This window comes from Muntiacus reevesi, chromosome 11 (genome assembly GCF_963930625.1).
Source record: "Muntiacus reevesi chromosome 11, mMunRee1.1, whole genome shotgun sequence".
NCBI classification, from domain to species: Eukaryota; Metazoa; Chordata; class Mammalia; order Artiodactyla; family Cervidae; genus Muntiacus; species Muntiacus reevesi.
The window spans coordinates 73,145,569-73,170,621 of NC_089259.1; the positions used below are offsets into that span (position 1 = coordinate 73,145,569).

The 25,053-nt window shown below is 37.7% G+C and overlaps 1 protein-coding gene across 1 annotated transcript in view; it reads left to right on the plus strand.

The window, feature by feature from the left end:
• Window positions 1–25,053, plus strand: part of TM9SF2 (transmembrane 9 superfamily member 2) — a 54,247-nt gene that overhangs the window by 26,311 nt on the left and 2,883 nt on the right. Inside the window, exons 5-16 of the mRNA XM_065901742.1 lie at window positions 3,201–3,330; window positions 4,657–4,781; window positions 5,667–5,778; window positions 6,868–6,947; window positions 7,726–7,834; window positions 11,905–12,037; window positions 14,374–14,493; window positions 16,690–16,747; window positions 17,330–17,489; window positions 20,751–20,902; window positions 21,967–22,078; window positions 24,082–24,253. Coding sequence (XP_065757814.1) covers window positions 3,201–3,330; window positions 4,657–4,781; window positions 5,667–5,778; window positions 6,868–6,947; window positions 7,726–7,834; window positions 11,905–12,037; window positions 14,374–14,493; window positions 16,690–16,747; window positions 17,330–17,489; window positions 20,751–20,902; window positions 21,967–22,078; window positions 24,082–24,253 — 1,463 coding nt within the window. The remainder of the gene's footprint in view (window positions 1–3,200; window positions 3,331–4,656; window positions 4,782–5,666; window positions 5,779–6,867; window positions 6,948–7,725; window positions 7,835–11,904; window positions 12,038–14,373; window positions 14,494–16,689; window positions 16,748–17,329; window positions 17,490–20,750; window positions 20,903–21,966; window positions 22,079–24,081; window positions 24,254–25,053) is intronic.

Sequence of the window (25,053 nt, forward strand, 5' to 3'; positions counted from 1 at the left end):
ACATAGACACTGTTTTAATCCCAGTATGCTTAACAGCAAGAATAAATAATGTAAAATAGTTGCAAACTTAAACTATTCTTCTTAAAAAAAAATAAACTGGGAAAGTACTGGTGAATAGTGATTTTTGTTGTTGAGTGAAAAAAGTTTATGATTTCAAGTCTGAAGCCATTAACAAAAAAATTCTAAGCCGTATCACAGATATACAGTCTGGTAAATCTATGCAATGGGGTTTAGTCCTCAAATCAGTTGATTACACATTTGGAAAATATTGATTCATATTGATGAATTCATGTGAACCATTAGTTGAGTATATTTCTGTCCTTCAGAGTTTTTTTACTGTGTAATTTGATTTTAAGCACAGGTAACAGAGTTGACAGAGATAAAATAGCATGATCCTTTAGAAATATGAAAGATGGATGATTAAGTGTTCTCTACTGCTCTCAGCTTCTTTTATCCTGCTCCCCAGGAGCAGCACTGTTTATTCCTCATGTATGTCGCCAGATTTCTGTGCATATGTAGGTATATAAAAGAGTGTGTGCCTTTTAAAATAGCAGCTGAAATATTGTACACAATTTTGCAAATTGGTCATTTTAAGAAAATACAGGCATTTTTCCATGTAAAGCATGTCTGTAGATCTATGTCTACCACATTCTTTTTGTAATCGTATAATATTCCATCATATGACTGATCCGTAGTTCTTCCTCTATAATATTTTAACCATGCTACCTTTTGCATGATTAAAATGCCTGATTATTTATTAGTTCACCAAGTCATTATTCTTGTTATAGAGAACAGTTAATTAACAGTAGTTAATATTCATATCTAAATTGATGAATACTTTTAATTCTTATTTGGGATTTTAGAACATGATTTGAGGATTTCTTGGCTTGCTCTGTCAGTTGCCTAAGCTACTTCTTTATTCTTGAGACTGAACAATAAATATTTTGATACCAGCAATAGACACTTGAATCCCTGTTCTCTTCATGGCCTGTGATTATGCTTTTTCCCTAAGTTTTGCCAAAGACTTGGGTCTTTGTGACATTTTATTTATAAAAGCATAATTTATTTAGTTATCAAAGTACTTACATTTTTTTTTAGTATCATAAAATCGCCAGGCTCTGGCTTATTGGACAGAAAGGGGTCTTTGAAGATATTTTAGTCTAGTGAGTAGCAGTCCTGGATCTCAGTTGGCTGGCAGAGAGGGAGGAATATTAGAGTGGGTAGCCATTGCTCTCTCCAGGGGATCTTCCTGACCCAGGGGTTGAACGTGGGTCTCCTGCATTGCAGGCAGATTCTTTACCATCTAAGTCACCAGGGAAGCCGCAGAAGTAACCTAAATGCCGGGTTTTTTTGCTTTTTGCTGCAATTTTTTGGGTGTATTGTGGCAACATGGGTTATTTCATTTTGGTCAGAAGCTCTAGAAGTTTTTAAAAAAGGAAACTCTAGGCATTAATTTATTGGGAAAAGCAGTTATTAATAAATGAAGCTTGACTGATAGAAGTGTTTCAGGTGGAGCCTGTAAAGGTAGAGAATAATAGAAGGCATCCCTTAATGATGAAAAATTGGGGCTAGTTATTCGAGCTTTAATTTTCTGAGTTGGTTTATATATTCTTTTTCACTAGTTGAAAATAGTATTTTTAATATTTTTGGTGTTACAAATTTCAATAGCTACAACTTTCTAACTTAAAAAGGCAGTGATTGAAAATTACATTCTTTGAAACTTATGCATTTATATCCAAGGATTTTGGGGTTTGTTTTTTTTTGTTTCCAACCAGTTAAAGATTATATCAAGGCATTATATAAATGGTAATTTAGGATATTCACCTTAGTTTCTCATTTTCTAACTAGCACTATAATTTTATACAGTACTTTCTCTGATATGATAGCATAAAGATATTACAATTTATATATTACAAGTATATATTCGTTGATTGAACTTCATTGTCTAAAAAATTGAAGCAATTAACTGATTCTTGAGGCCTCCTGAAAATTTGAATTATTTATATTATATAACATAGTTTTCATGCGTCTAATATTTTATAGTCTTTTCATGGGAACTGCTAGCCTGCTGGTTATAATAATAAGCAACTTAATAGTGTAGGTGATTCTTAAATTTAGTACATTGGGTACTATTAAAAAGCATTTAAATGTGACGAGATGTGTTTTATTAGGTCATGAATGTGTACCTTGAGTGAATATAGAATCATAATTTTACTTCCTAAGGCATATGTTAATTAACAAATAAAACATGCCCTGGAGTGTTGTCTTATGACTGTAATAGAGCTAGTATATTTTTAGTAATTATTTTTATTTGTATCCTGTGGTGTGTTCTGGGCATTGGGAACCCCATGCTCAGACTTTAATGTGGTTATACAGTACTACAGAATTTTATTCTTAAAAAAGTTTCTTTTCACTATAGAACTTGAAAGATTTATTTCTTTAGCTTTATAGCAGCCTTTGATTTAGACATAAGTTGGATTTACACAGTTTTAATAGATACTATAATTTTCACTTCTTCACCTGACCCTTAAGTTGAATAGTTCCCCATATCTTGCAGTTATATTCTTCTCCTTTTTTATTGAAGTCACTCAGTCATGTTCGACTCTTTGCGACCCCATGGACTGTAGCCTACCACACTCCTCCGTCCATGGGGTTTTCCAGGCAAGAGTACTGGAGTGGGTTGCCATTTCCTTCTCCAGAGGATCTTCCCAACCCAGGGATCGAACCTGGGTCTCTCCCACATTGTAGGCAGACGCTTTACCATCTTAGCCACCAGGGAAGTCTTTTTTTATTGAACTACCTGACTAATAAAAGATTTCTTTCTATACTGTTCCATAAGCTGTTCCCAAGAAACTAAACATACTGTTTCATACCTATTTAGAGCATTTGAGTGTTCTACTGAAGATAAATTATACTTAGTTATCTAGATAATGACATTGTTAAGTCAGTGATTGCAGTAAATTAACTTGTAAAGCTCCCTTTCAAAAAAACTATATAGATTTTTTTCTCACTATAATGTGTCATACATTGGCGTAATACTATCACTTATGAAATACCACATTCTATGTAATCTATGTGTGTCGTTTTGACACCTTAAGGCATTTCTAGACATTTAAATTTTACAGAGTGATGACAGATTTGATGAGTAATTCCTAGTCATGTTTAGTGGTTTGTAAGTTGACTTTCATTTCCGTGCACAGGATTGTGGATAATATGCCTGTAACGTGGTGTTATGATGTTGAAGATGGTCAGAGATTCTGTAATCCTGGATTTCCTATTGGCTGTTACATTACAGATAAAGGACATGCAAAAGATGCCTGTGTTATTAACGTAAGTTTCTGATAAACTAACTCAGCTACTTTTAAAAATAAGCTTTTTGGTAGAAGGATTCAGTCCTTATCCAGACAGAAATTGTTGTATTCGTCAAATGAGTACTGTTCACATGTTCTGAAGGACAACTAACTGCTCAGTCTTTTTTGGGGGTTGGGGGTGCTGCGACACAAGGCTTGTGGCTTCTTAGTTCCCAACCAAGGATTGAACCTGGGTCACCACAGTGAAAGTGCCAGGTCCTAACCGCTGGACTGCCAGGGAACTCGCATACTTGAGTTGCAGTTTATAACTCTGGAACTAAATAATTCAGATGCAGTTCAGCGTTTACTGGTATTGTTTCTTACATGCTAAATACTGTGCTACGGGCTTGGACTTTGTATGTTCTGACTCTATTAAAAAATGTTCTTATTGGACTGCCAGAAAGACCTCATTGTAAGTCCATGGAATTTGTATTGCAGAGTTAAGTCCATAGAATATTATTTTGCAAAAGTTTCGGTATTATACCTTTTTAAAAAGGTATCAATCTTTGAGGCCATTCTTTTATGATTAAAAAAAACAAAATAAGTGAAGGCATTGATTGAGAAAGTAGTCAAAATTATTGGAGAATATATATCAAATTTAGTATAATGAGGTCAACCTGGTTTAATCTCTTAATGAATATAACCTGAATATCAGCCTCTTAATGATATTCAGACACACACACACACACACACACACACACACATAGTGAGATATTATAATACTCAGCCATGAAAAAGAATGAAATAGTGCCATTTGCAGCATCATGGATGGACCTAGAGATTATCATAGTAAGTAAAGTAAGACAGAAAAGACAAATATATGATATCACTTATATGTGGAATCTTAAACAATGATACAAATGAACTTATTTACAAAGCACAAACAGATTCACAGACATAGAAAACGAAAACTTATGGTTACCAAAGGGGAGGGGGGAGGAGGATAAATTAGAAATTTTGGGTTATTTGATACAAACTACTAGGTAAACAACAAGGTCTTACTATACAGCATAGGGAACTGTATTCAGTATTTTGTGGTAAACTATAATGAGAAAGGATATATATATATATATGACTGAATCACTGCCATATACCAGAAGCTAGCACAACATTGAGCTTTAGTTAAACTGTACTTCAATTTTTTTAAAAAAGGGAGGGGAGTTTAAGCTTAAAACTTACTCATTTTTATGGAAAAGATGAAAATTCTGTCTAGGTTCAAATTTTCCTACATGCTGTGGCTCATTATAAAATTTTATGTTTTGATTCTTTTATAGCCAGTGTTCTAACACTAAGTTCTGTTCCACAGTCAGAATTCCATGAAAGAGATACATTTTACATCTTCAACCATGTTGACATCAAAATATATTATCATGTTGTTGAGACTGGATCCATGGGAGCAAGATTAGTGGCTGCTAAACTTGAACCAAAAAGGTAACCATAAAATAGATTTAAAAAAAAATTAACTGTAAGCAAAGTTTAGAGCCAAAGAATAAATATTTGGGGCCCAGTTAACTTTTAATCAGTGTTCTGACATATAATTTGATATTTTAATTGTTTTTACTAAAACTCCCTTTAGTATGATTTGTTATTGAGTAATGGGTTGTCCAGAGAAACCATATAAATATTTATTTTCCTGTCATGGTAGCTGGTAGGCAAACCAAGGTGCCTTTTTGTTTTGTTTTTCAGTCACTTTTTGACAGCTTTTCCATGTCAGCCTGGAATGGAGAACATGAGTGGTCAGGACCATGTTCCCTTTTACAGTGGAAAAGCAGAGCCCCAGATGAGCTGCTTAACGTGTCATATCGAAAGTCTTCGTAAAGTGTTAGATGCCAGTATGTGACAGGTCATTGCAAGGGCATCTCTTCAAATTATCAGCTTTTTTAGTGTGAACGTACCTGTCATTTATTTGGGAGATGCTTTTTTGGTTGAGTATTCTTTTTTTTCCCCCCATGATCCCCCCCGCCCCCAACACCGATTTAGCCATTTTCTCATGCCACTAATGGTAAAGAAATGCATACCATAATAAGATGGCAGTTAATTTACACTCCCTCAGTGTTTGTTTTGATTTCTTTGAAGATTCTTTAGTGCTCTTAAAGTAATATTTTCAAAAGTTTGGTTCTTGTTTGAGTAACAGTTTGAGTAATACATATGTATAACTAAGCCCTTTATATGAAGTAAAGATTTGTACAGTTCAGTGTAATCCGAATCACTTTTGACTGTCAGCAGCGTTGTGAAATACGTACAAGATCTCTAACCTTTACTCCATTTAAAAAAACTACTTTCATCAGCATCTTCCCAAAATGTTTCTTCTCACAGCTTCAAGCATACCCATATAGATAAACCAGACTGCTCTGGACCCCCCATGGATATAAGTAACAAGGCTTCTGGAGAGATCAAAGTTGCCTATACTTACTCTGTTAGCTTTGAGGTGAGTGTGATTCTATCCTTAGTATAAACTCAGAAATGGATTTTAAATTCATATTACTTAAACTAATTAAAAATGTTAATGATCAGGCTTGTCAAGTAGGTAAGCTTTTAATGAGCTGATTTTTGGAATAGTTTGTCAGTGCACCAGGCAGCATAATCGTGCTCAAAACTTAAGTCTTCATTTGAACAAAAAGTATAGGAAATTGGAGAACTGAGCCTTATTTAAAATGTTAAACCATAAGAGATACAAACAAGGCAAAAGGTAGAAAAGAGGCATAAAGGATGGTATGAAGATATCCAAGATATGCAACAAGCATTGGTATGTGTGCTGCCAAAGTGAGCACTGTAGCAAGCATTTGGGAAAACGACACCATTTTTGAAACCAGAATTTAAGTGTGATTGTAAATGAAGTTTCCTGATGATAGATGATTTATTATACATTCACTGGAGGGTTTTATTAGGAGGAAAGTAAAGTTTATTGTATGAGAATCTTAGACAATGTTCCACCTCTATTTTTAATAAACTATTTTGGCAATCCAATATAGTTGTGACGTTTAATGTCCCTATATAGTGTGTAATTTTGCAAGCCTGGTGCAGTAAATAGTATGCCTTTCCTTCTGGATATTAAGAGCTCGGTGTGGGTGACACCTGCTAGAGGCTCAGGGTGCCTAGGTTATGACTTTGGTCTGGTTAAATGTCCCAGATATAGATAGATAGCATCAAAGAGAATCAAGAGTAAGCTATTCCACTCAATTTTCCGAAAAAATTAAATACAGCTCCTAAATCATAACATTTAAAATAAGCCTTTGCTAATTAAGATTTAAAACAAGACTTTAAAAAATACAAGTAACTAGATACTGTTAGGAGCCCTTATTATTTCTTATTTACTGCTTAAATTCATCTTGATTTTCCTGAGTTTCGAGTAAGTCTCGCTCAGTCAATCTTATGACTGACTCGAGTTATGGCAATGAGAAATTGTATCTGTTGGTTGGAAGGTTAAGCTCTGAATGGAAATCTTTGGATTTCTAGTACACTTTGTTGGCCCATTCTTATTCAAAGAGTTGTTTGTTTGTTTTTTTCGTCTGTCTAGGAAGAGAAGAATATCAGATGGGCATCTCGATGGGACTACATTCTGGAGTCCATGCCTCATACCCACATTCAGTGGTTTAGGTAAGACTATAGCGTTAATCTCCTTGCTTTGTCCTTATTCTGTTCTCTGTCGCTTTGAGCATCTCATTCACTCTTAACTCTCGCCAGTTACTCAGAAGGCTGGACTTTTGAATTAGGTAGACTTGGATTCAGTCCTGGATTTTGGTCACTGGTTGTGAGTCAGGCCAGATCACCCAGGTGCTCAGAGTCCATTTCTTCATCTAACATTAACCTGTCTCACTGTACTATTCTGAGGGTTGAAGGGAGGTTATGAAACAGAGCATTTGCATACCTTACCTAGCATGGAAGAGGGCTCAGTATCCAAGCTGCTACAGCTGTTAGGACTGTTTTTGATAAATAATAGTTAGGGTTAGAGTTATTATTGCTGTTATTCTTTCTTCAGAACATGACCCAGAACTTTTAATCTAGAGAACTGTTCAAGGTGCTGTTACTCTCCTTTTTCTACTTCACTGACTAATCTTTTTGACACACACTAATTTACTGAATAGCTTGTTTTTCAGTAGACTTCTTGAGGGTAGAGACCAGTCCATTATTGATTCTTGCAGCTTATGGTGTGTTAATTTTTGCACAGTAGTTATTAATGTTGACCATGGACAAAAAACTCTAGTTCTCAATAGGCCATGAAGCAGAGCACAGTTCATTGAATTTGCTTGATTTTAGGTCAGTTTTTTAATTGATCAATGCTGTTGTAATGTTAGTCAGTAAATTGTTTTTAAAAAGAGTTCTGCTGATCCAATGATTAAGCTCTAAGTTAATCCTGACGTGCTTATTTCTGCAGCATCATGAATTCCCTGGTCATTGTCCTCTTCCTGTCTGGAATGGTGGCTATGATTATGCTGCGGACGCTGCATAAGGATATTGCCAGATATAATCAGATGGATTCCACAGTGAGTGAGACATCTGAACTAGACCCTGGTCTGCCATGGGTAGTCTTTATGTTTTTCTTTGGAAAATTTTTAAGTAATATCTTTAGTCAGAATCTGCTTTTAAAACATTTCTTCTCACAAGTGATCCTGAATTGACATTTTCAAAGAAGAAAATGATGGCTAAGAGTTGGTTTTGTTGGTAGAGACTTGGTGCCTGCAGCTCTCAGAGCTGAATTGCTCTCAGCCTCGTCTACACCAGTAGGGGGAGGAACAGTGCAGGTGCAGGGCCCCGCCTCTGCCCTCCTTCACTTAGCGCCGTCGTCCCTGTCCGAGTTTGCTTCCGGCAGGTGTTCAGTTCGGGAAGCAACAGAGTTAAATAGAGTAGTAACTCCCAAGCAATTTTTATATGTGTGTATGTTTGATTTTTTAAATTAATTTTAACTGAATTTATATCATTTCAACATTTTGTTGTATTCAAAGTAATTTAATGTCTTAGCTTCATTTATTCTCATTTTAAGTTGTGTAATGTTTTGCATTTTATGCTTTTTCACATCCCAGCAATGATTTGTAATGAATATATAAAACTCAGGTTTTCATTGTTTTCTCTTCCCTAGCTTCTTAGCCTCCCCACCCATCTTTCTGTCTTGTTCTAATTAGAAAAAAGAGCATGTTAATATTTAGAAGCTTTTTAGCACTTACACGCTGTAGTTTCTTTCCCATGATATTATTGATTATATGTCTTGTTAAATATTTTATTGAAATAATTTCACGATACTCTGTTCATAATTGGTAATTCCAAATGTTGAGTCAGTGGAGTTTTTTTCTTAATTTGCATAGACGTGTTTTGGGGTACAGGACAGAAGGCCCCATTTCCAGTCTCGCTCCTGTTCTCTGCCTCCCGCCAGTCTCTCACGGTAGCTGTCAGAGCGAGTCTGCTCTAAAGCGTCGGGGCATTTCCCTTCGGATCACAGCCCTCCACTGACTTCCATCCACTGCACTCAGAGAAGCCAGAGTCGGCTCTCACAGTGGCCCGCGAGGCTCTGCGGCAGCCCCTGGCGCTCTGCTCCAGCCGTGCTGGCCGCCTTGCTGTTCCCCAGACGCATCGGGCATGTTCCCATCTCCAGGCTCTTCCTTGGAGTTACTTTTCTGCCTTCCTCAAGTGTCCTCCCTCAGGGAGCCCCTCACATTCTTCTGGTCTTTACTGAGATGTGATCTTCCCAGTGAGCCCTTCCTCACCATCCCATTAAGATTACCTCCTCTCCACCCACACCCCACATCCATAATTCCTAACACCATCTCATGTACTATGTGTTTTGCTTATTTTGTGTATTGTCTGCCTTTCCAATGAGAAGATGTGCTCACAGGAAGTTGTCTGTTATACTCACTGTAGGATCTCTGGTATTTTAAACAGTACCAAGCATATGGTTGGTGATCAGCAATTATTTGTTGGAACGAATGAATTAGCCCTTGATGTACCAGACATGATGCATTGCTGGACTTACGACTGGTTAAAAAAAAAAAAACAACAAACCGAAGAATTTCCCCAGATCCACCCGGTCCCCCCAGATTGAGTGAGGCTAGATCAGGAAGCATTGCAAGCATGAGAGGTTAAAGTTCTCCTTTAGGAATATGCTTATATCAAGTTTCTAACCAATTGGGCAGTTAAATTGAGTCAGTGGTGAACCTCTATCTCCTCCTGTTTATTAAGCCTGGATTGTTGAAGCAGGCAGAATGATTCTAGGTTAGTAAATGCCTTCTGTTCTCAGCAGAATTGAGTAGAAATTGAAGGAAAGTCTTCCAAATTTGGGTTTGCTGGATTCTCTGCGTTTGAGGTTCATAACATTTGATCTAGAAATTCCCAAAAATTTACAGTAAACAAATTTGTACCAGGTCCCAAATATTTCAGATATTAGGATTATTAATTACAGAGTAAAGATATGTGAAAAAGTAACAGCTAGGGTTTTCTAGCACAGAGGAAAGATGAGAATCTGTAGATAAAGAGTACGCAGTGTATCCAAAGTGGAATAAATAAAATGAAATCCATACCTCAATCAGTTAGGCAAAACCATAAACACCAGAGAAGAGAGAAGATCTTTTCTTAGAATCAGCTAGAAGGGAAAAAGACTGAACTTTCTGCAAAGGAAAAACAATGAAATTGGCGATGGAAAAATAATGTCTTTAAATATATAACCAAAAAATAATATCTTTAAATCAATGAAAAAAATAAATCAGTGGTGAGAGAAATTAACTATTTACATAGAATCGTGTACTCAGAGATGCTGTCTTTCAAAAATGAAGGTGAAATACCTTTTTCAGACTAACAAAAACAGTTGACCACAAACAGACCTTCTCTAAAGGAATTTCTATAGAAATACTTTGAAAAGTGAAAGTGAAGTCGCTCAGTTGTGTCCGACTCATTGCAACCCCATGGACTGTAGCCTACCAGCTGCCTCTGTCCATGGGATTTTCCAGGCAACAATACTTGAATGGGTTGCCATTTCCTTCTCCAGATAGAAATACTTTAGTAGAAAATAAATAATAATCCTAAAGAGAAGTTTAAAAGGACTAGTGAACGAAGAAATTCCAAGTGAATATTTTCTATCTATAATAATAATGAGTCTAAATATGGGTGTTAACAAAAGTGTATCAACAAAGAAAAGGTAGCTTTGAGGGATGATTGTAGGTGAGGTGGGTGGCCATCTGGAAAAAAAAGGTAAATTCCAACTTCATTGCTTATATTGAAATGATTAAATGAAAATGTGGAACTGTAAAATACTATACCACATGGGAAGTTATTTTTAAATCTTGTCTACTGCTGCAAAGATAGAAATCTGAGTGGGAATTTGGGGGAGGGCTGCAGAAGTACCCTGGACAAAATGTTAAGAGAGGAGGCTGAAGAAATAGCAGGGGCCACATTTTGAAGAACTTTCTAAGCTATGCAGTCAGAAGATCACCGAGAAGCTGTTGAAGTATACAAAACAGTGTTGACATGGCCAGGTTCATGTTTTAGGAAAATCACCTTTAACAGTTTGTGGACAGTTGTCCGGAGCTGGGGAAGATTGGAGGCCCAAAGACCAGTCAGAAGACTGTATGGAATTTCCAGAGTCGGGATGGTAGCAGGGAAGAAGTAGGGCAGTGGGCAGATAAACAGAGGGTGTCCAGGAGGTGGGGTGGAATGTTGAATGCCCAGTTGAGAGGGTGGAAGAGGAGAGAAGCCAGTGAATGATCCCATGTTTCTGATCTGAACCACCAGATTAGTTAAAAGGATCTTTCTGGTTCTGTGTTGAGATTCAGCTGAAGGGTAGAAAGCGGGACCAGTTTAGTGCACACTGTGATAGCCAGGTGAGGGGGGATGGCCAGAACCAGGGGCTCGTGGTGGAGCCTGTGGGTGGATTTTAAAGCTAAGCTGTAAGAATTGTTAAAGGATGGTGTGAAGTGTGGGGGAAAAAAGGCAGGCATCAAGGACGACTCCAAGGTTTTGGGGACTGAGCAGCCGGAAGGCTTGAGTTTTTATCTACTGGGGGAGCTGCAGGTGGAGGTGGGGAGAGAATCAATTCCCTTGTGGATGGTTCTGTTCGAGGTGTCCACTAAACGCCCGCTGGAGCTGTTAATTAGGCAGGTATGTGTGTGTGTCTGGAGACTGAGGAGCAGTGTGAGCCGGTGACACAAGCTTACTAAAATTTTCACAGCCTACTATGCATGCAGAGTAGCTTTGAGAACTGATACCATTTGCTTGTTTTGGAAATTAGTTAGTGTGGGTTAAAAAGGATATAGAGTATGATTTAAAATTGTCATCAAGTTGGATCATAAAGCTTGACTGACTAGGACATGGTATCCCATTATCTTTGTGTTTCTTTTAAAGTATCTCTGTAACTATTTGTAGACCTTAACACACACATTTCTTTAGAAACAATTCAAGAAAGTTATATAAAGCTCCATGAATCAAACTTCGTACTTCAAAACTGAAATAAATTAATATCTGTAAGTTTTTCTTTAAAGTTCTGTATATGCATATGCATATCAACAGTGAACAAACTGCCTAGTTTCCTTGACGATCCCATGGTGATGAAACTATTTCCTTCCCTTCTCAGGAGGATGCCCAGGAAGAATTTGGCTGGAAGCTGGTTCATGGTGATATATTCCGTCCTCCAAGGAAAGGGATGCTGCTGTCCGTCTTTCTGGGATCGGGGACACAGATTTTGATTATGACTTTCGTGACTCTATGTAAGTGTTAAGTGAAAACTAAAAAGTAGAAAATATTTTTTAAAAATAATTATTTGAAATCCAGTTTTCCTAAGTTGTAGCTAGTCTAGATTGTTGTTTCTGAGAGTCCTTTTGTTTCTTAGAATCTGTGTTCTTTGACCATAAGTGGCCAGGGGCGGGGTTAGCCGTGCCCAAAGCCGACTCTTCAGATGACTCTCATAGCTGCATAGAGACCAAGCGCTTGTCGTGGGAGCACGGGAGCTGCCGATGACCGGATCCTCGTCTGGGCGGCCTGGAAGCAGGTTCACGCGGGTTGGCTGTCCTGCCTCCCCGGAGCGTATGATGAAAATCCCAGGACACACCTGGCTTCAGCTGAGAGGGACAGAACGGAGAGGAGATGGGACAGAACGCAGAGGGGACGAGACAGGAAGCTGTTGGAGACCTCGCCGCCTTGGCAGAGCTCAGGAAGCAAGGCCTCTGTCTCCCCAGCGACGCCGAGCAAGGCCTTCCCGCACAAAAGATCTCTCCCTTGTGACTCTTGAAAGCCTTCAGAAATTTTATTATTGAAGGTTTTGTCAGGTCAGATTGTAAATTTTTAAACTGCCAATTTTGTCAATTAGGACAAATTTTTGATTTTTCTTTTTTAAAAAATAGAACTGCCTTAGAGGTATTCATCAGCTGCAGGAGTGGCCCTGAGACTCCTGTCTCCAGACAGGAGATTTAATGCCGTGGTCTTTGAGTTTTCCAAGTTATCAGAGAAAAATATATTTATGAAAAGAGTTTTCTGAATTTTGCATTTATTTCCTCATGTTCTCTTGTTGCCTGCTACTGGTGAACAAGTAACACATGAATATTCCTAGAAAAATTCAGAAATCACTGACTTTTCAGTAATTTTCTTAGCAAACACTTCTTATGTTTGTCTGCATGTTAAATATGTAATACTGTAATCATTTTCTGTAAGTAAAATTGTCTCCAGTTTTTATGATACAGTTAACCACGTAAGTGTTTGGAAAGAGAATGAACCGATTCCAGATGTCTGGCACCTGAATAAGTTTGGGGTTGACTGATTTGCACCTTCCGGCTTGGTTGAAGACTAACTAGAACATATTTATCTACTAACAACTTAGATATGGTGACGTCGGTGTGATGGGTGAGGCTAGCTAGCAGTGTAAGTTTATTGCACTGAAGAGGGGGGATTGGGAAAGAGGTTTGGACACAGCCAGCCGATTGATTGCAGAGTCCCCAGAGAGCTGAGGTGGAGTTCCAGTGGAGTGGATGCTTGAGGGTGAAATTCTGCTTTCAAATTGGATCGAGAGTGGCCTTCTGCCCCTCTCTGATCTTTGTTGGTGTCAGCTAGAAAGCAACCTTGTCATGAAGAACAGTTTCAGAGAGCCTCAGTTAGAAAATGATAGGGATTGTTTCCCTTTAGGGCTTGTATATGGACTTTTTGCTTCAGAACAATCCATGGCTCAGGCCTGAGAGGACTGGGGGGAGGGTGCATCTTAGCTAAAATTTCAGTAGATCCTCTAGTTACCCTGTTTGGTTTCCTGTGATTGTGAGTTTCTCCTCTCCAGTCGATGTTGCTGGGAAAGTGTTTGCTTGGCTGTGTGCTCCTGGGGGGAGACACTGGAAATTTTGGTGCTCCTGGGCTGAGAGCGCCACGTGCATCTGTTCTTGGATTTCTTTCTGAGAAAGTCATAGTATCTAACTCCCAGTTTAAAGCTCGGAATCGCTATAAATATAAGATGGTATTTCTTTTCTTAATTAGTTGGGAGGGTTATATAGTGAAGAACAAACAAGCTAACCGGCTAAATAAGAGTAGGAAACAATTTCCCAAGTTACTGACCAAGCCCTTCAGTAGCTAGTGTTCACAAAGCTAATGGTGCTGTGAAATCTTTTTTCCTCTCTTTTGTCCTTTGACTAGATTCTGCCTCATCTCTTATGTTTGAATGTTACAGAGTTTTGTTTTTTTTTTTCACCCCAGAGGACTCAGTATTGTTTTTAAAAGGAGCAGAAAGTGAGAATATTTTACAGTGGGAGTATTTTATTGATGTTAATTTAAAAGCTGTACTTGAATCTCAGAAGAGCTGAAAGCACTCTTGAGCTTGCAGTCAGCCTCCACTGATAACAGGAAAGGTAGACCCTGACAGGAAATGTCCAGATTGGAGCTTGCCGTATGTGTGATCCTGTTGATGCAGTGCCTTAGATATTACTAAGATTCAGTGTGGCTGCATGGTAAGGGAGCATATTTTTATGATGTTGTATTTAGTTTATTGTTTAAAAAATGAGTGGGGTCGTCTATCACTTCAAAGGAAACAGTAATAAAATTAATAACTTTAAATTGCTTATTTTTTTAGTTTTTGCTTGCCTGGGATTTTTGTCACCTGCCAACCGCGGAGCTCTGATGACGTGTGCTGTGGTCTTATGGGTGCTCCTGGGCACTCCGGCAGGCTACGTCGCCGCCAGGTTCTACAAGTGTAAGTAGGAGCTGCCCTGCTGGCTCTCAGGCCAGGAGTCTCTAACCCTCCACGTCAGGGGTCTGAGCCTTGGTGTCTGGTAGTTGAGGCTCTTCAAGCAGTGTGTTAAGAGGCATTTAAAGAAGCTTGTGAAATGGAGGACTGTCCCTAGATGTGCTTGTTAATCATGCTTATTAAACAGTGGCTTCAGCAAGTTTAGGTGCTGCCTCTCCATTGTCCCGTCTCTCCTTCTTGAGTTTTGATTTAATAGTTTTGGCTGGACAACTCAGCTTGGCTACATTCATAGAAATATATTTAGTCTAGTAAAGGGAAAAAAGTATCACTGAGTCATTTATTAAAACAAATAGCATATATATATACACACACACATATATATAGGAATACTTTATGTGAGAGCGGTCATACTTACATTGATTTAATATTTATGAAAGTACACTGTACTTAAATTCAGATCTCACTGTTTTGAAGAGCCCCCAAATAAGTTACTCTTGTAGCAGGGTTTAGTTGCATTCTCTTGTGTTCTTGCTTTCCAAAAGTAAAATTAAGTTCAGTGAAAAAAAGAATTCAGAACCACAGAATAAGGGTGGGATAGGATTAGATGACTTAGAAAGCAGCTTTTCTGGGTCAGTAAATGGCCAAAGTTTGCCCTACTTAGGAAGCCTGTGGTCCAGTTGAGATGATCCTGTCGGTAATCTGTGATTGAAAATGCCAGGGAGATGATGACACAGGGCTAGGGTTCCCCAAGGTCTTCTGATAGGACTAAGGTTTCAGCTAAAACACATAGGGTTACTTAGGTGACCTTAAGGTGTGGCTGGCTAGACTCGACCCCCAATAGAAGTATTAGATTTTGCCAGATGTGTAGAGTATGTGAAGGTCTGCGTGCATGTGTGAGTGAGTGAGTGTGTTTACTTGCTGTGAGTTTTGTCAGCCTTCTCTTTTTCTTTCATTCTTTGCTGACAGACGTAGGATTAGGCTGGTCATACGTATTTTCACACAAAGGAGATATGGTTAGAGCCCTGCCTGCTCCCCCTTTCTCACAGTTTCTGTGCACGCGCTTTCCTTCCGTTCCTCAGTAGGCTTTGCGCCTGCACACCTTTCACCTGCTGGGTGACCCTCTGGCCTGCTGTTCCCTCTACTTGACTGCCCATCCATACTCCCTGCCCAGCAGACACACCTCCCTTTCACCTCCCCTGTACTTCAGACCTCCTTGCTGCAGATTAAGTAGCATATTCATCAGGCAGAACATTCAGAGACATACTGTCACACAATGCTTCATGGTATAGCTTCATTTTTAATGTTTCAAATAATAATATTTGAATTTTGATTGGAATTGTATTAAACCCCCAAAATTCATAATTTCACAGTAGTCTTGTCAGTAATGCTATGAATTCAAATCATATATATAAATTATTTTAGACCAAGAAGTACTTAAACTTATAAATTGTTATAGCTTGTTTTAAAAATCAAAGCTGTGTTCAGATCTCAGCCAGTTTGATCGCCAACTTTTAAACTAGGAGTGGAGGAGTACTTTCATTTATTTTACTCTAGATACTTTACGTTTTTAAAGTGGGGGGAAAAATTAGAAGTAAAGAAGAGTAAAAAGTTGGTAAGTAAGTAAATTGTTCCGTCAGGGGGCCGCACCCCTTCTGTTCTTAGTCACCTGGTCCTACATGCGGACCTCGCCACCCCCGACTGGAGAAGCCGCCCTGCTGGAGGCGCCCTGGCGATTCAGACCTCCTGTGGGCATTCAGCAGTGCTGCCTGTCAGGCCTGAGGGCTCCTAGTTTTATAACAGATTCTGAAACTGACCTCAAGGGAAATGAGCATTTAGGTTACCCTTTCTTCATCCAGTCCCAGTGATTGAAACTGGCTTAGAATTTAAGGGTTTGTTTTGTTTTGAAGTTAAAAAAAGTAGAAGAGAAAATTGTTTGGATGACTTTCTTTTGATACTAGATTTATTTTGTGCTGAAACCAAAGTCTTTAGAGGGGGACTTAATCCAGGCAGTCCTGGGATGTGTGTCTCTGGGTTTGGATCATTTGATGAGGGAGTATTAGGAGCTTTGCTCATGTCATTTTTCTAGGAATAGGCACCGAGTGCTGTGTGTTCATTTGTCCAGCGCCAGACCTGAGGTATGGACATTTGGTTTGCTTTGAAGGTACGTCTTTGTGTTAATGCCACTTTTGTTTTCTCCTGCAGCCTTTGGAGGTGAGAAGTGGAAAACAAATGTTTTATTAACATCATTTCTTTGTCCTGGGTAAGTGGAGTTTTCAATAAGAACTTGCTCAACATAATTATATTTTAGTTCCCAGAATTTCTGTCCTGTCAGTCTAATCTTTTCTGTGTGTATCCAAGAAAATGAATTTAATTTTTAAACAGTGAATGTTCAGTGAATATTTGCAGAATGACTACTACCTGTTTTACCTGGAAAAAATTGCCTTTAGACAAGAGAGTTTTTTATGTATTCCTTTTCTTAAAAGTCTGTTTCTTAGTCTAGCAATCCCGAGCATGATGAAAATATGGTAAGGGGTAAATTTCATAAGGTGCTGATAGGAGTTTAAGTCAAGCAAAACCAATTTGAAGACCAATTCGATTTTCTACTAAAGCTTTTTTATTTTTTAATTTATTTTTAATTGAAGGGTAATTGCTTTACAGTATTGTGTTGGTTTCTTCCAGACATCAACATCTACTGGAGTTTTAAATTCACATTCACTAATGACCCAGCAATTCCACTTTACTGTGTATAGCACAGAAATTGTGATACTCACTGCATATGATTGCCACTATATCATTTTGCTTCTACCTCAAATGTTACCCAGATGCCTATTGTGTCTTTCAGGATTGTGTTTGCTGACTTCTTCATAATGAACCTGATTCTGTGGGGAGAAGGATCTTCAGCAGCTATTCCTTTCGGGACCTTGGTTGCCATATTGGCTCTTTGGTTCTGTATATCTGTGCCTCTGACATTTATTGGTGCATACTTTGGTTTTAAGAAGAATGTAAGTTTATAGATGTTAACTTACTTGAATGAACCTCAGCCGTGGCAATTAGCATATGCCACCTTAAAGATGCAAGTGTCTAGAAGATAGAAACTAGCCCTGTAGGATCTGAATTTCATAGAAAATTGATGACTTCTTAATTTGACTGCAGTCATTCTTAAAATAGTACTCAGAAGTATGCGGTTAGAGAAAGGTTATGGATATAAACTTAGATTTCAAAGTTTCATAAGGAAATGTAAATGGAAACTAAAATAGATTACAGGGAATGAAATGCTAATTTAAACTAATGAAAAATATGAATATTACATTAAAAATAAATTGTTCCTTTTTTTAACTTAAAAAGTACATGTATCTTTTTTTCTTAGCAATAAATATTTCTAATCTATATAACTTAACTAAGTAAACTGGGTAAAACTGAGTATGGGTTAGGAAGTAAAGCTGTAAAAAAAAAAAAAAAATCAGTGACCTTACAGTAAGGATAGCAGACTTTTTAATATGTAGTTTTGGGATAAATTTTATATACTTAGCTACTAGTATTTGATTTTTGGAAGGATTATAATCAAGGCTCAGTCCCTCCCTCCAGTCTGTCTGTCTCCACATCTGCTGCCCGCTTTCTATCCACAGGCCAAGAGGAAACTGAGAATCCATTCTTATGTCCTTCTCTAACTCTGCTATCTTTGCTCTTCTCTGAAAATGTCTCCACAAGGTTAAAAGAGGTTACATAGTTCAGTACACCTTGTGAGGGGGCCTGGAATACCTTGGAAGAAACTTAGGTACTTTTAAGAGACTTCAGAGTTTCCACTGCACCTACCATGCCAGGCTACTAAAAGATTTCTCAGTTCTTTGACATTGTGTTTATGACTTGAAATGTGTATAGCATAAATAGTAAACTGACATGATTTGAAATTTTTAAATTACATGGATGAAATAAGTACTTAAAATTCTAAAAATATAAAATTTGAAGAATGGTATAGTGATTCTCTCTGCCTCTATACACATACATTGACATATGAAATAATTGAGTTCACAGAAGTATAATCTCAATGAGAATATCAGGTTTTAACTTTTGCTGTATCATAACAAAAACTATAGAAGTAGGTTTTGAACTTTTTTTACATAGGAAGTGAATTTCTACATGTGTACTCTCCCCCCCTCCCCCTTGCATTACTATGTTTAGGTACTTTAGGCTCCAGTTGTTTTTATACTACCATGTAGTGTGTTATAGGAAAGAATCATTGAGAACATCACCAATAGTTTATGATCATAAAGCTTCATATAGCCGGCTGTTCATTATCTTCCTTGTGTTCTTAAGTCTTAGCAAAAATTGAGCAATTTTAATAGAAATGCCATTGTCCATCTCCAAAAATCACATTGACAACAGTTTCAGAACCAGCCCATTTCTTTTTTGTTTTTTGTTTTTTTCATTTATTTTTATTAGTTGGAGGCTATTTACTTTACAGTATTGTAGTGGTTTTTGCCATACATTGACATGAATCAGCCATGGATTTACATGTGTTCCCCATCCTGAACCCCCCTCCCACCTCCCTCTCCACCCGATCCCTCTGGGTCTTCCCAGTGCACCAGCCCCGAGCACTTGTCTCATGCATTCAACCTAGACTGGTGATCTGTTTCACACTTGATAATATACATGTTTTGATGCTGTTCTGTCAGATCATCCCACCCTCGCCTTCTCCCATAGAGTCCAAAAGTCTGTTCTATAAATCTGTGTCTCTTTTTCTGTCTTGCATATAGGGTTATCATTACCATCTTTCTAAATTCCATATATATGCATTAGTATACTGTATTGGTGTTTAACTTTCTGGCTTGTTTCAGTCTGTATAATGGGTCCAGTTTCATCCATCTCATTAGAACTGATTCAAATGTATTCTTTTTAATGGCTGAGTAATATTCCATGGTGTATATGTACCACAGCTTCCTTATCCATTCATCTGCTGATGGGCATCTAGGTTGCTTCCATGTCCTGGCTATTATAAACAGTGCTGTGATGAACATTGGGGTGCACGTGTCTCTTTCAGTTCTGGTTTCCTCAGTGTGTATGCCTAGAAGTGGATTGCTGTGTCATATGGCAGTTCTATTTCCAGTTTCTTAAGGAATCTCCACACTGTTCTCCATAGTGGCTGTACTATTGCATTCCCACCAACAGTGAAAGAGGGTTCCCTTTTCTCCACACCCTCTCCAGCATTTATTGCTTGTAGACTTTTGGATAGCAGCCATTCTGACTGGCGTGTAATGGTACCTCATTGTGGTTTTGATTTGCATTTCTCTGATAACGAGTGATGTTGAGCATCTTTTCATGTGTTTGTTAGCCATCTATATGTCTTCTTTGGAGAAGTGTCTGTTTAGATCTTTGGCCCGTTTTTTGATTGGGTCATTTATTTTTCTGGAATTGAGCTGCAGGAGTTGCTTATATATTTTTGAAATTAATCCTTTGTCTGTTTCTTCACTTGCTATTATTTTCTCCCATTCTGAAGGCTGTCTTTTCACCTTGCTTATAGTTTCCTTTGTTGTGCAAAAGCTTTTACATTTAATTAGGTCCCATTTATTTATTTTTGCTTTTATTTCCAATATTCTGGGAGGTGGGTCATAGAAGATCTTGCTGTGATTTATGTCGGAGAGTGTTTTGCCTATGTTCTCCTCTAGGAGTTCTATAGTTTCTGGTCTTACATTTAGATCTTTAATCCATTTTGAGTTTATTTTTGTGTATGGTGTTAGAACGTGTTCTCGTTTCATTCTTTTACAAGTGGTTGACCAGTTTTCCCAGCACCACTTGTTAAAGAGGTTGTCTTTTTTCCATTGTATATTCTTGCCTCCTTTGTTGAAGATAAGGTGTCCGTAGGTACGTGGATGTATCTCTGGCCAGCCCATTTCTTACAATAAATATATAACTAAAAGGAGAAGCTTAACTCTACCTTTGTATTAACTGCTATTTTCTGAGTCCTATATTGTTTCCTCCTGTGTGTTTCTTATTTTGTTTAAAGCCATTAGTCATTGGATCACTGCTGGAAATGGTGGCGGCTTGTTCCAGTAGACAGACTGACTATTGTACCTGGTGGTATCTGGTTTGGGGCTTCTAAATACAAGTTTCACTCTGATGACCTAGGTAGACTTGGATTGCCGTTAGTGTCAGCATGGATGCTGAGAAAAAGCTGACAAATAATCTAGTGCAGAGAAGAATTTCTTAAATAGATAAATAATTATTAACCCTTTCTCTCTCTCTTTTTTTTTTTTTTTTAACTGAAGGCCATTGAACACCCAGTTCGAACCAATCAGATTCCACGTCAGATTCCTGAACAGTCTTTCTACACAAAGCCATTACCTGGTATTATCATGGGAGGGATTTTGCCCTTTGGGTGCATCTTTATACAGCTTTTCTTCATCCTGAATAGTATTTGGTAAGCTGAGCACTAAGTCCTCTTATTCTCATTCCCATTGCATGTACTGCTAGCTTTCTCTTTTTGTTTATAGGGCTTACTGTTTATACCTTTAAATGTAAGCTGTTCTCCAATAATCAGAAATCTTAAGAGATAAAAAGTTGTTTTATCTTTTCAGTGTTAGAAGAATTGTGATAAGAATTATTATTAGTCAAGGGCTTATTAGTTATTACTTAATTCTTAGAGCTCTATGAGGCGGATATTATTCCATTTTACAGAGATGAAAATGAGATTTTGAAGGTGAAGTAATTTGCCTGTGTCACCCAGCTACCATGTGACAGAAAATTCACCTAAGTCTCTCCAGTCCTGTGTTTTAATAACTAATCTGTACTGCTTCAGAGGAGTGTCTTTGAGCTCTTGATGGGAGGGGATTCAGGCAAGCATTGTTGAACTAGGCAACCTTCAAAGTTGTTTCTTATCCCAAGATCCCTTCATTCTCTGGTTTCTTGTTCAAGTAGAAAATTGCACCGTGGTAATTTTGAGCCGCTCATACACTGCAGTATGTTGTGATCTCTATTTGATCACATTGACATATGCTACAGAAAGTATCAGGGTTCCAGGTAGCATTGTCAGAACTAAATTTGAATGTTTTTAGTTATTAGAACCTGTCTTTCCTTCCTGTTTGTTAGAGTGTTTTCCAAATTCAGCTGATGCTATCATATATAATAAGAAACAATCTGTACCCAATATAACCTTTTCTTAGTTTGGCTCTGTCTTTACATTAATTTTGGGGAGGGAAGGGGGAGTGTCAAATTTTTTCTGACTCACCAGTAGACAGACAGACTAAGCATATTTGAATAAATAAGAGTTTCAAGTCCTCCTGGAACAGGAAGACAGCTCAGCACATTGTTGTGTCCTGCCCTGCCCTGCCCTGCCGCATACGTCACTGTCTGAACCTGTGAGAATTTGTCGTTGATTAGATGGGAGAAAAAGCAGACATTTTCAGTTCAGAAAAAAAGGAGTGTGTCATTTACTGTGTCAAAAAGAAGCTGTTGATCGGTTCCTCTTGACTTGTCTGATTGTAGGTCACACCAGATGTATTACATGTTTGGCTTCCTGTTCCTGGTGTTCATCATTTTGGTTATTACCTGTTCCGAAGCAACTATACTTCTTTGCTATTTCCACCTGTGTGCAGAGGTATGGATTAGCAACATTCACTTAATGTTAGTTTGCTAACTGTATTTATAATTTTGGCATGAGGTCGCCTTGAATACTATTAATTGAAGTAAATATGGTTTTTTTTTTTTTTTTGTAAATATGTTTTATTAAGGTAGAAATTGACCTATATTCCTAAATCAAATGCAGCCATCTTTAAGACTCATTTAAGATAGTTTCCCAATGCAGTATATTTATTATTTATTTAGAACTTAAGTTTTAAAATGTTAATTTCCTAAGAATAGCACATTATGCTGAATTTTTAAAAAACTGTTGGACTTTAAAATTACTATTCTTACTGTGATACAGACACTTATAGACTGAAAATTTAGTGAGAGCAAACATTTTACGTGGAAAAATTTATTAAAACATATCAGAGATTTTGTTTCAGTGAGTTATATACTTGGCAGCAAGACAAAATGATGATGTCCTTGGGTGACTTTTAAAAGATTTAGATTGTGTTAAATCATTATTTTATAGTTGTTTTCTATACAGGAGATAAAATCTTTTTTTTTCACGAGATAAAATCTTAACTGTTAAATTTGATATGCTTTTTTATTTTTTATTTTATTATTTTATTTTTTTAATATTATTTTATTAGTTGGAGGCCAATCACTTCACATCATTTCAGTGGGTTTTGTCATACATTGACATGAATCAGCCATATAGTTACACGTATTCCCCATCCCTGATATGCTTTTTTAGAAAATTGAAGTTCATATAACATGAAATCAACCATTTCAAAGCGAACAGTTCAGGGGCATTTACTGCATATACAGTATTGGGTAGTCGCTGTCTCCGTCTCAGAATAGTTTCCTCACCCCTAAAGAAAATCCCGTACCCACTAAGCAGTTACTTCCTGTTCTCTCTCCCCTTCAGACCCTGGCAGCCACCAGTCTGCTTCTGTCTGCAGATTTGTCTGTTCTGGAAATTTCATATAAATGAAGTGCACAATATGTGTGCCCTTTTGTGTCTGGCTTCCTTCAGCTGGCAGTGCTTTAAGGTTCATCTCACTATAGCGTGTGTCAGTGCTTCGCTCCTTTTTAGAGCTGAGTAATTTTCCATCACGTAGTTACACTCCAGTTTGGTTGTACACTCATTCATTGATGGACGTTACGTCTGTTTCCACCCTTTGGCTGTTGGGCATAGTGCTGCCATGAACATCCATGTACAAATGCTCATTTGCGTCCTGTTTGCAGTTCTTTGGGGTATATGTCAGAGTGGTATTGCCGAGTCATATAGTTACTTTTTGTTTAAGTTTTTGGGGAACCATCAAACTTTTTCACAGTGGCTGCACCATTTTATATTCCTGCTAGCAATGCACAAAGGTTCCAGTTTCTCCACATCCTTGCCAGTTACCTGATATTTTCTGGTTTTTTAAGTTATAGCCACCATAGTGGGTGTGAAGTGGTATCTCATTGTGGTTTTGATTTTCATTTTTCCAATGACTAATGATGATGAGCATATTTTCTTGTGTATCTTGTTTGGAGAAATGTCGAATTCCTTTGGTCATTTATAAGTTAGATGGTTTATAATTTTGTTTAATTGTAAGAGTTCTTTTTATATTCTGGATACTAACCTTTATCAGATTATGATTTGTAAATATTTTCTCCCATTCTGTAGTTTTTCTTCTCACTTTCTTAATAATATGTTTGGCACCAAAGTTTTTGTATATTTCTTTTCTTTTAGGGAATCATACATTTTAAAATACAGCCTAATGCTTTATTATTCATAAACCATTTAAGATTTTTCTCCATGTTTTTAGCCAATCTTTTAAGTAGCTCCATCAAAGATAGAAGGTGCTTCTCAGCACCTTTAGTGAAATTGGCAAATTTTAGTATGAAAAGGGACTGGAATCAATAGCAAAAACTAGGTTTGGGGGGCTATTCCATTTAGCTATGTTCTCTTTATTAACTTTCTTCAGCTGCATTACCTTTTAATTGGAAAGTAATTCTTGATCCTGTGTTTTTTTCTCTTCTACCCAGGATTATCATTGGCAGTGGCGTTCATTCCTCACCAGTGGCTTTACTGCGGTGTATTTCTTAATATATGCAATACATTACTTCTTCTCAAAACTGCAAATCACAGGGACCGCAAGTACGATCCTGTACTTCGGGTATACCATGATAATGGTTTTGATCTTCTTTCTTTTTACAGGTAAGAATTAGAGTGATTTATTTTTAGTTAATAACATTATTTATAATTATTTATTATTTATAATTATTTTGCTTTTGTAAAACCCATGAAGGCTTCTACTACTTGTTGCTCCTATTTTTAGTTCTCAGTGCAACTAAGCGTGGTTTGGTCTGCCCCCCTGTGAGGGTGAGGTGAGTGCCAGTCAAGCAAAGGTGAGAAGACAGGGCCGAGGGGAAGAAGACTCCCAGGGACCATTGCTGTGCGGAGAGTGCAGGGGCGCCTTGAGCAGAACATCTCAAGGCTTCCCCCTGCTCGTCTCCTAATGGAACAGTCTTGCTTCTGCTCATTTCAGAAATAGAGTAAAAAGCTCTAACTACCTAAATCGAGGAGTAAGTAGAAATTGGAGGTTAGAAATTTAAGATGAGATTGAGAATAAGTGATACCAAGAAAAGATGAGCATAGGACATCCCTTATTCTCGAGGTTTTAAACTGGAGGTTTATATCTCCACTTCCAAACCCATTTACCTAGTGGGATAAAGCGTGCTTTACATTGGTATTTATACATGTACACCTTCTCTGTCGACCTAGGAAAGTTCTCTGTATCTCAGTGCTTGGGTGCTTGGGGATGCTTAAACCAGAATAACAAATGGAGGGACCATTTCTTTTATCTTAAGATTGTGTTGCATGCTATGTGAGGAAGTATAGGAGTCAAAAAGAAAAAGAAACTTGTTAAAAAATTAACTTTTCTACTTTCTACTCATCTGTTAGCATTTAAGAGAATTAGGGAGAGTTTAGAAGCGCCCCTGTTGTTACATCAGTGT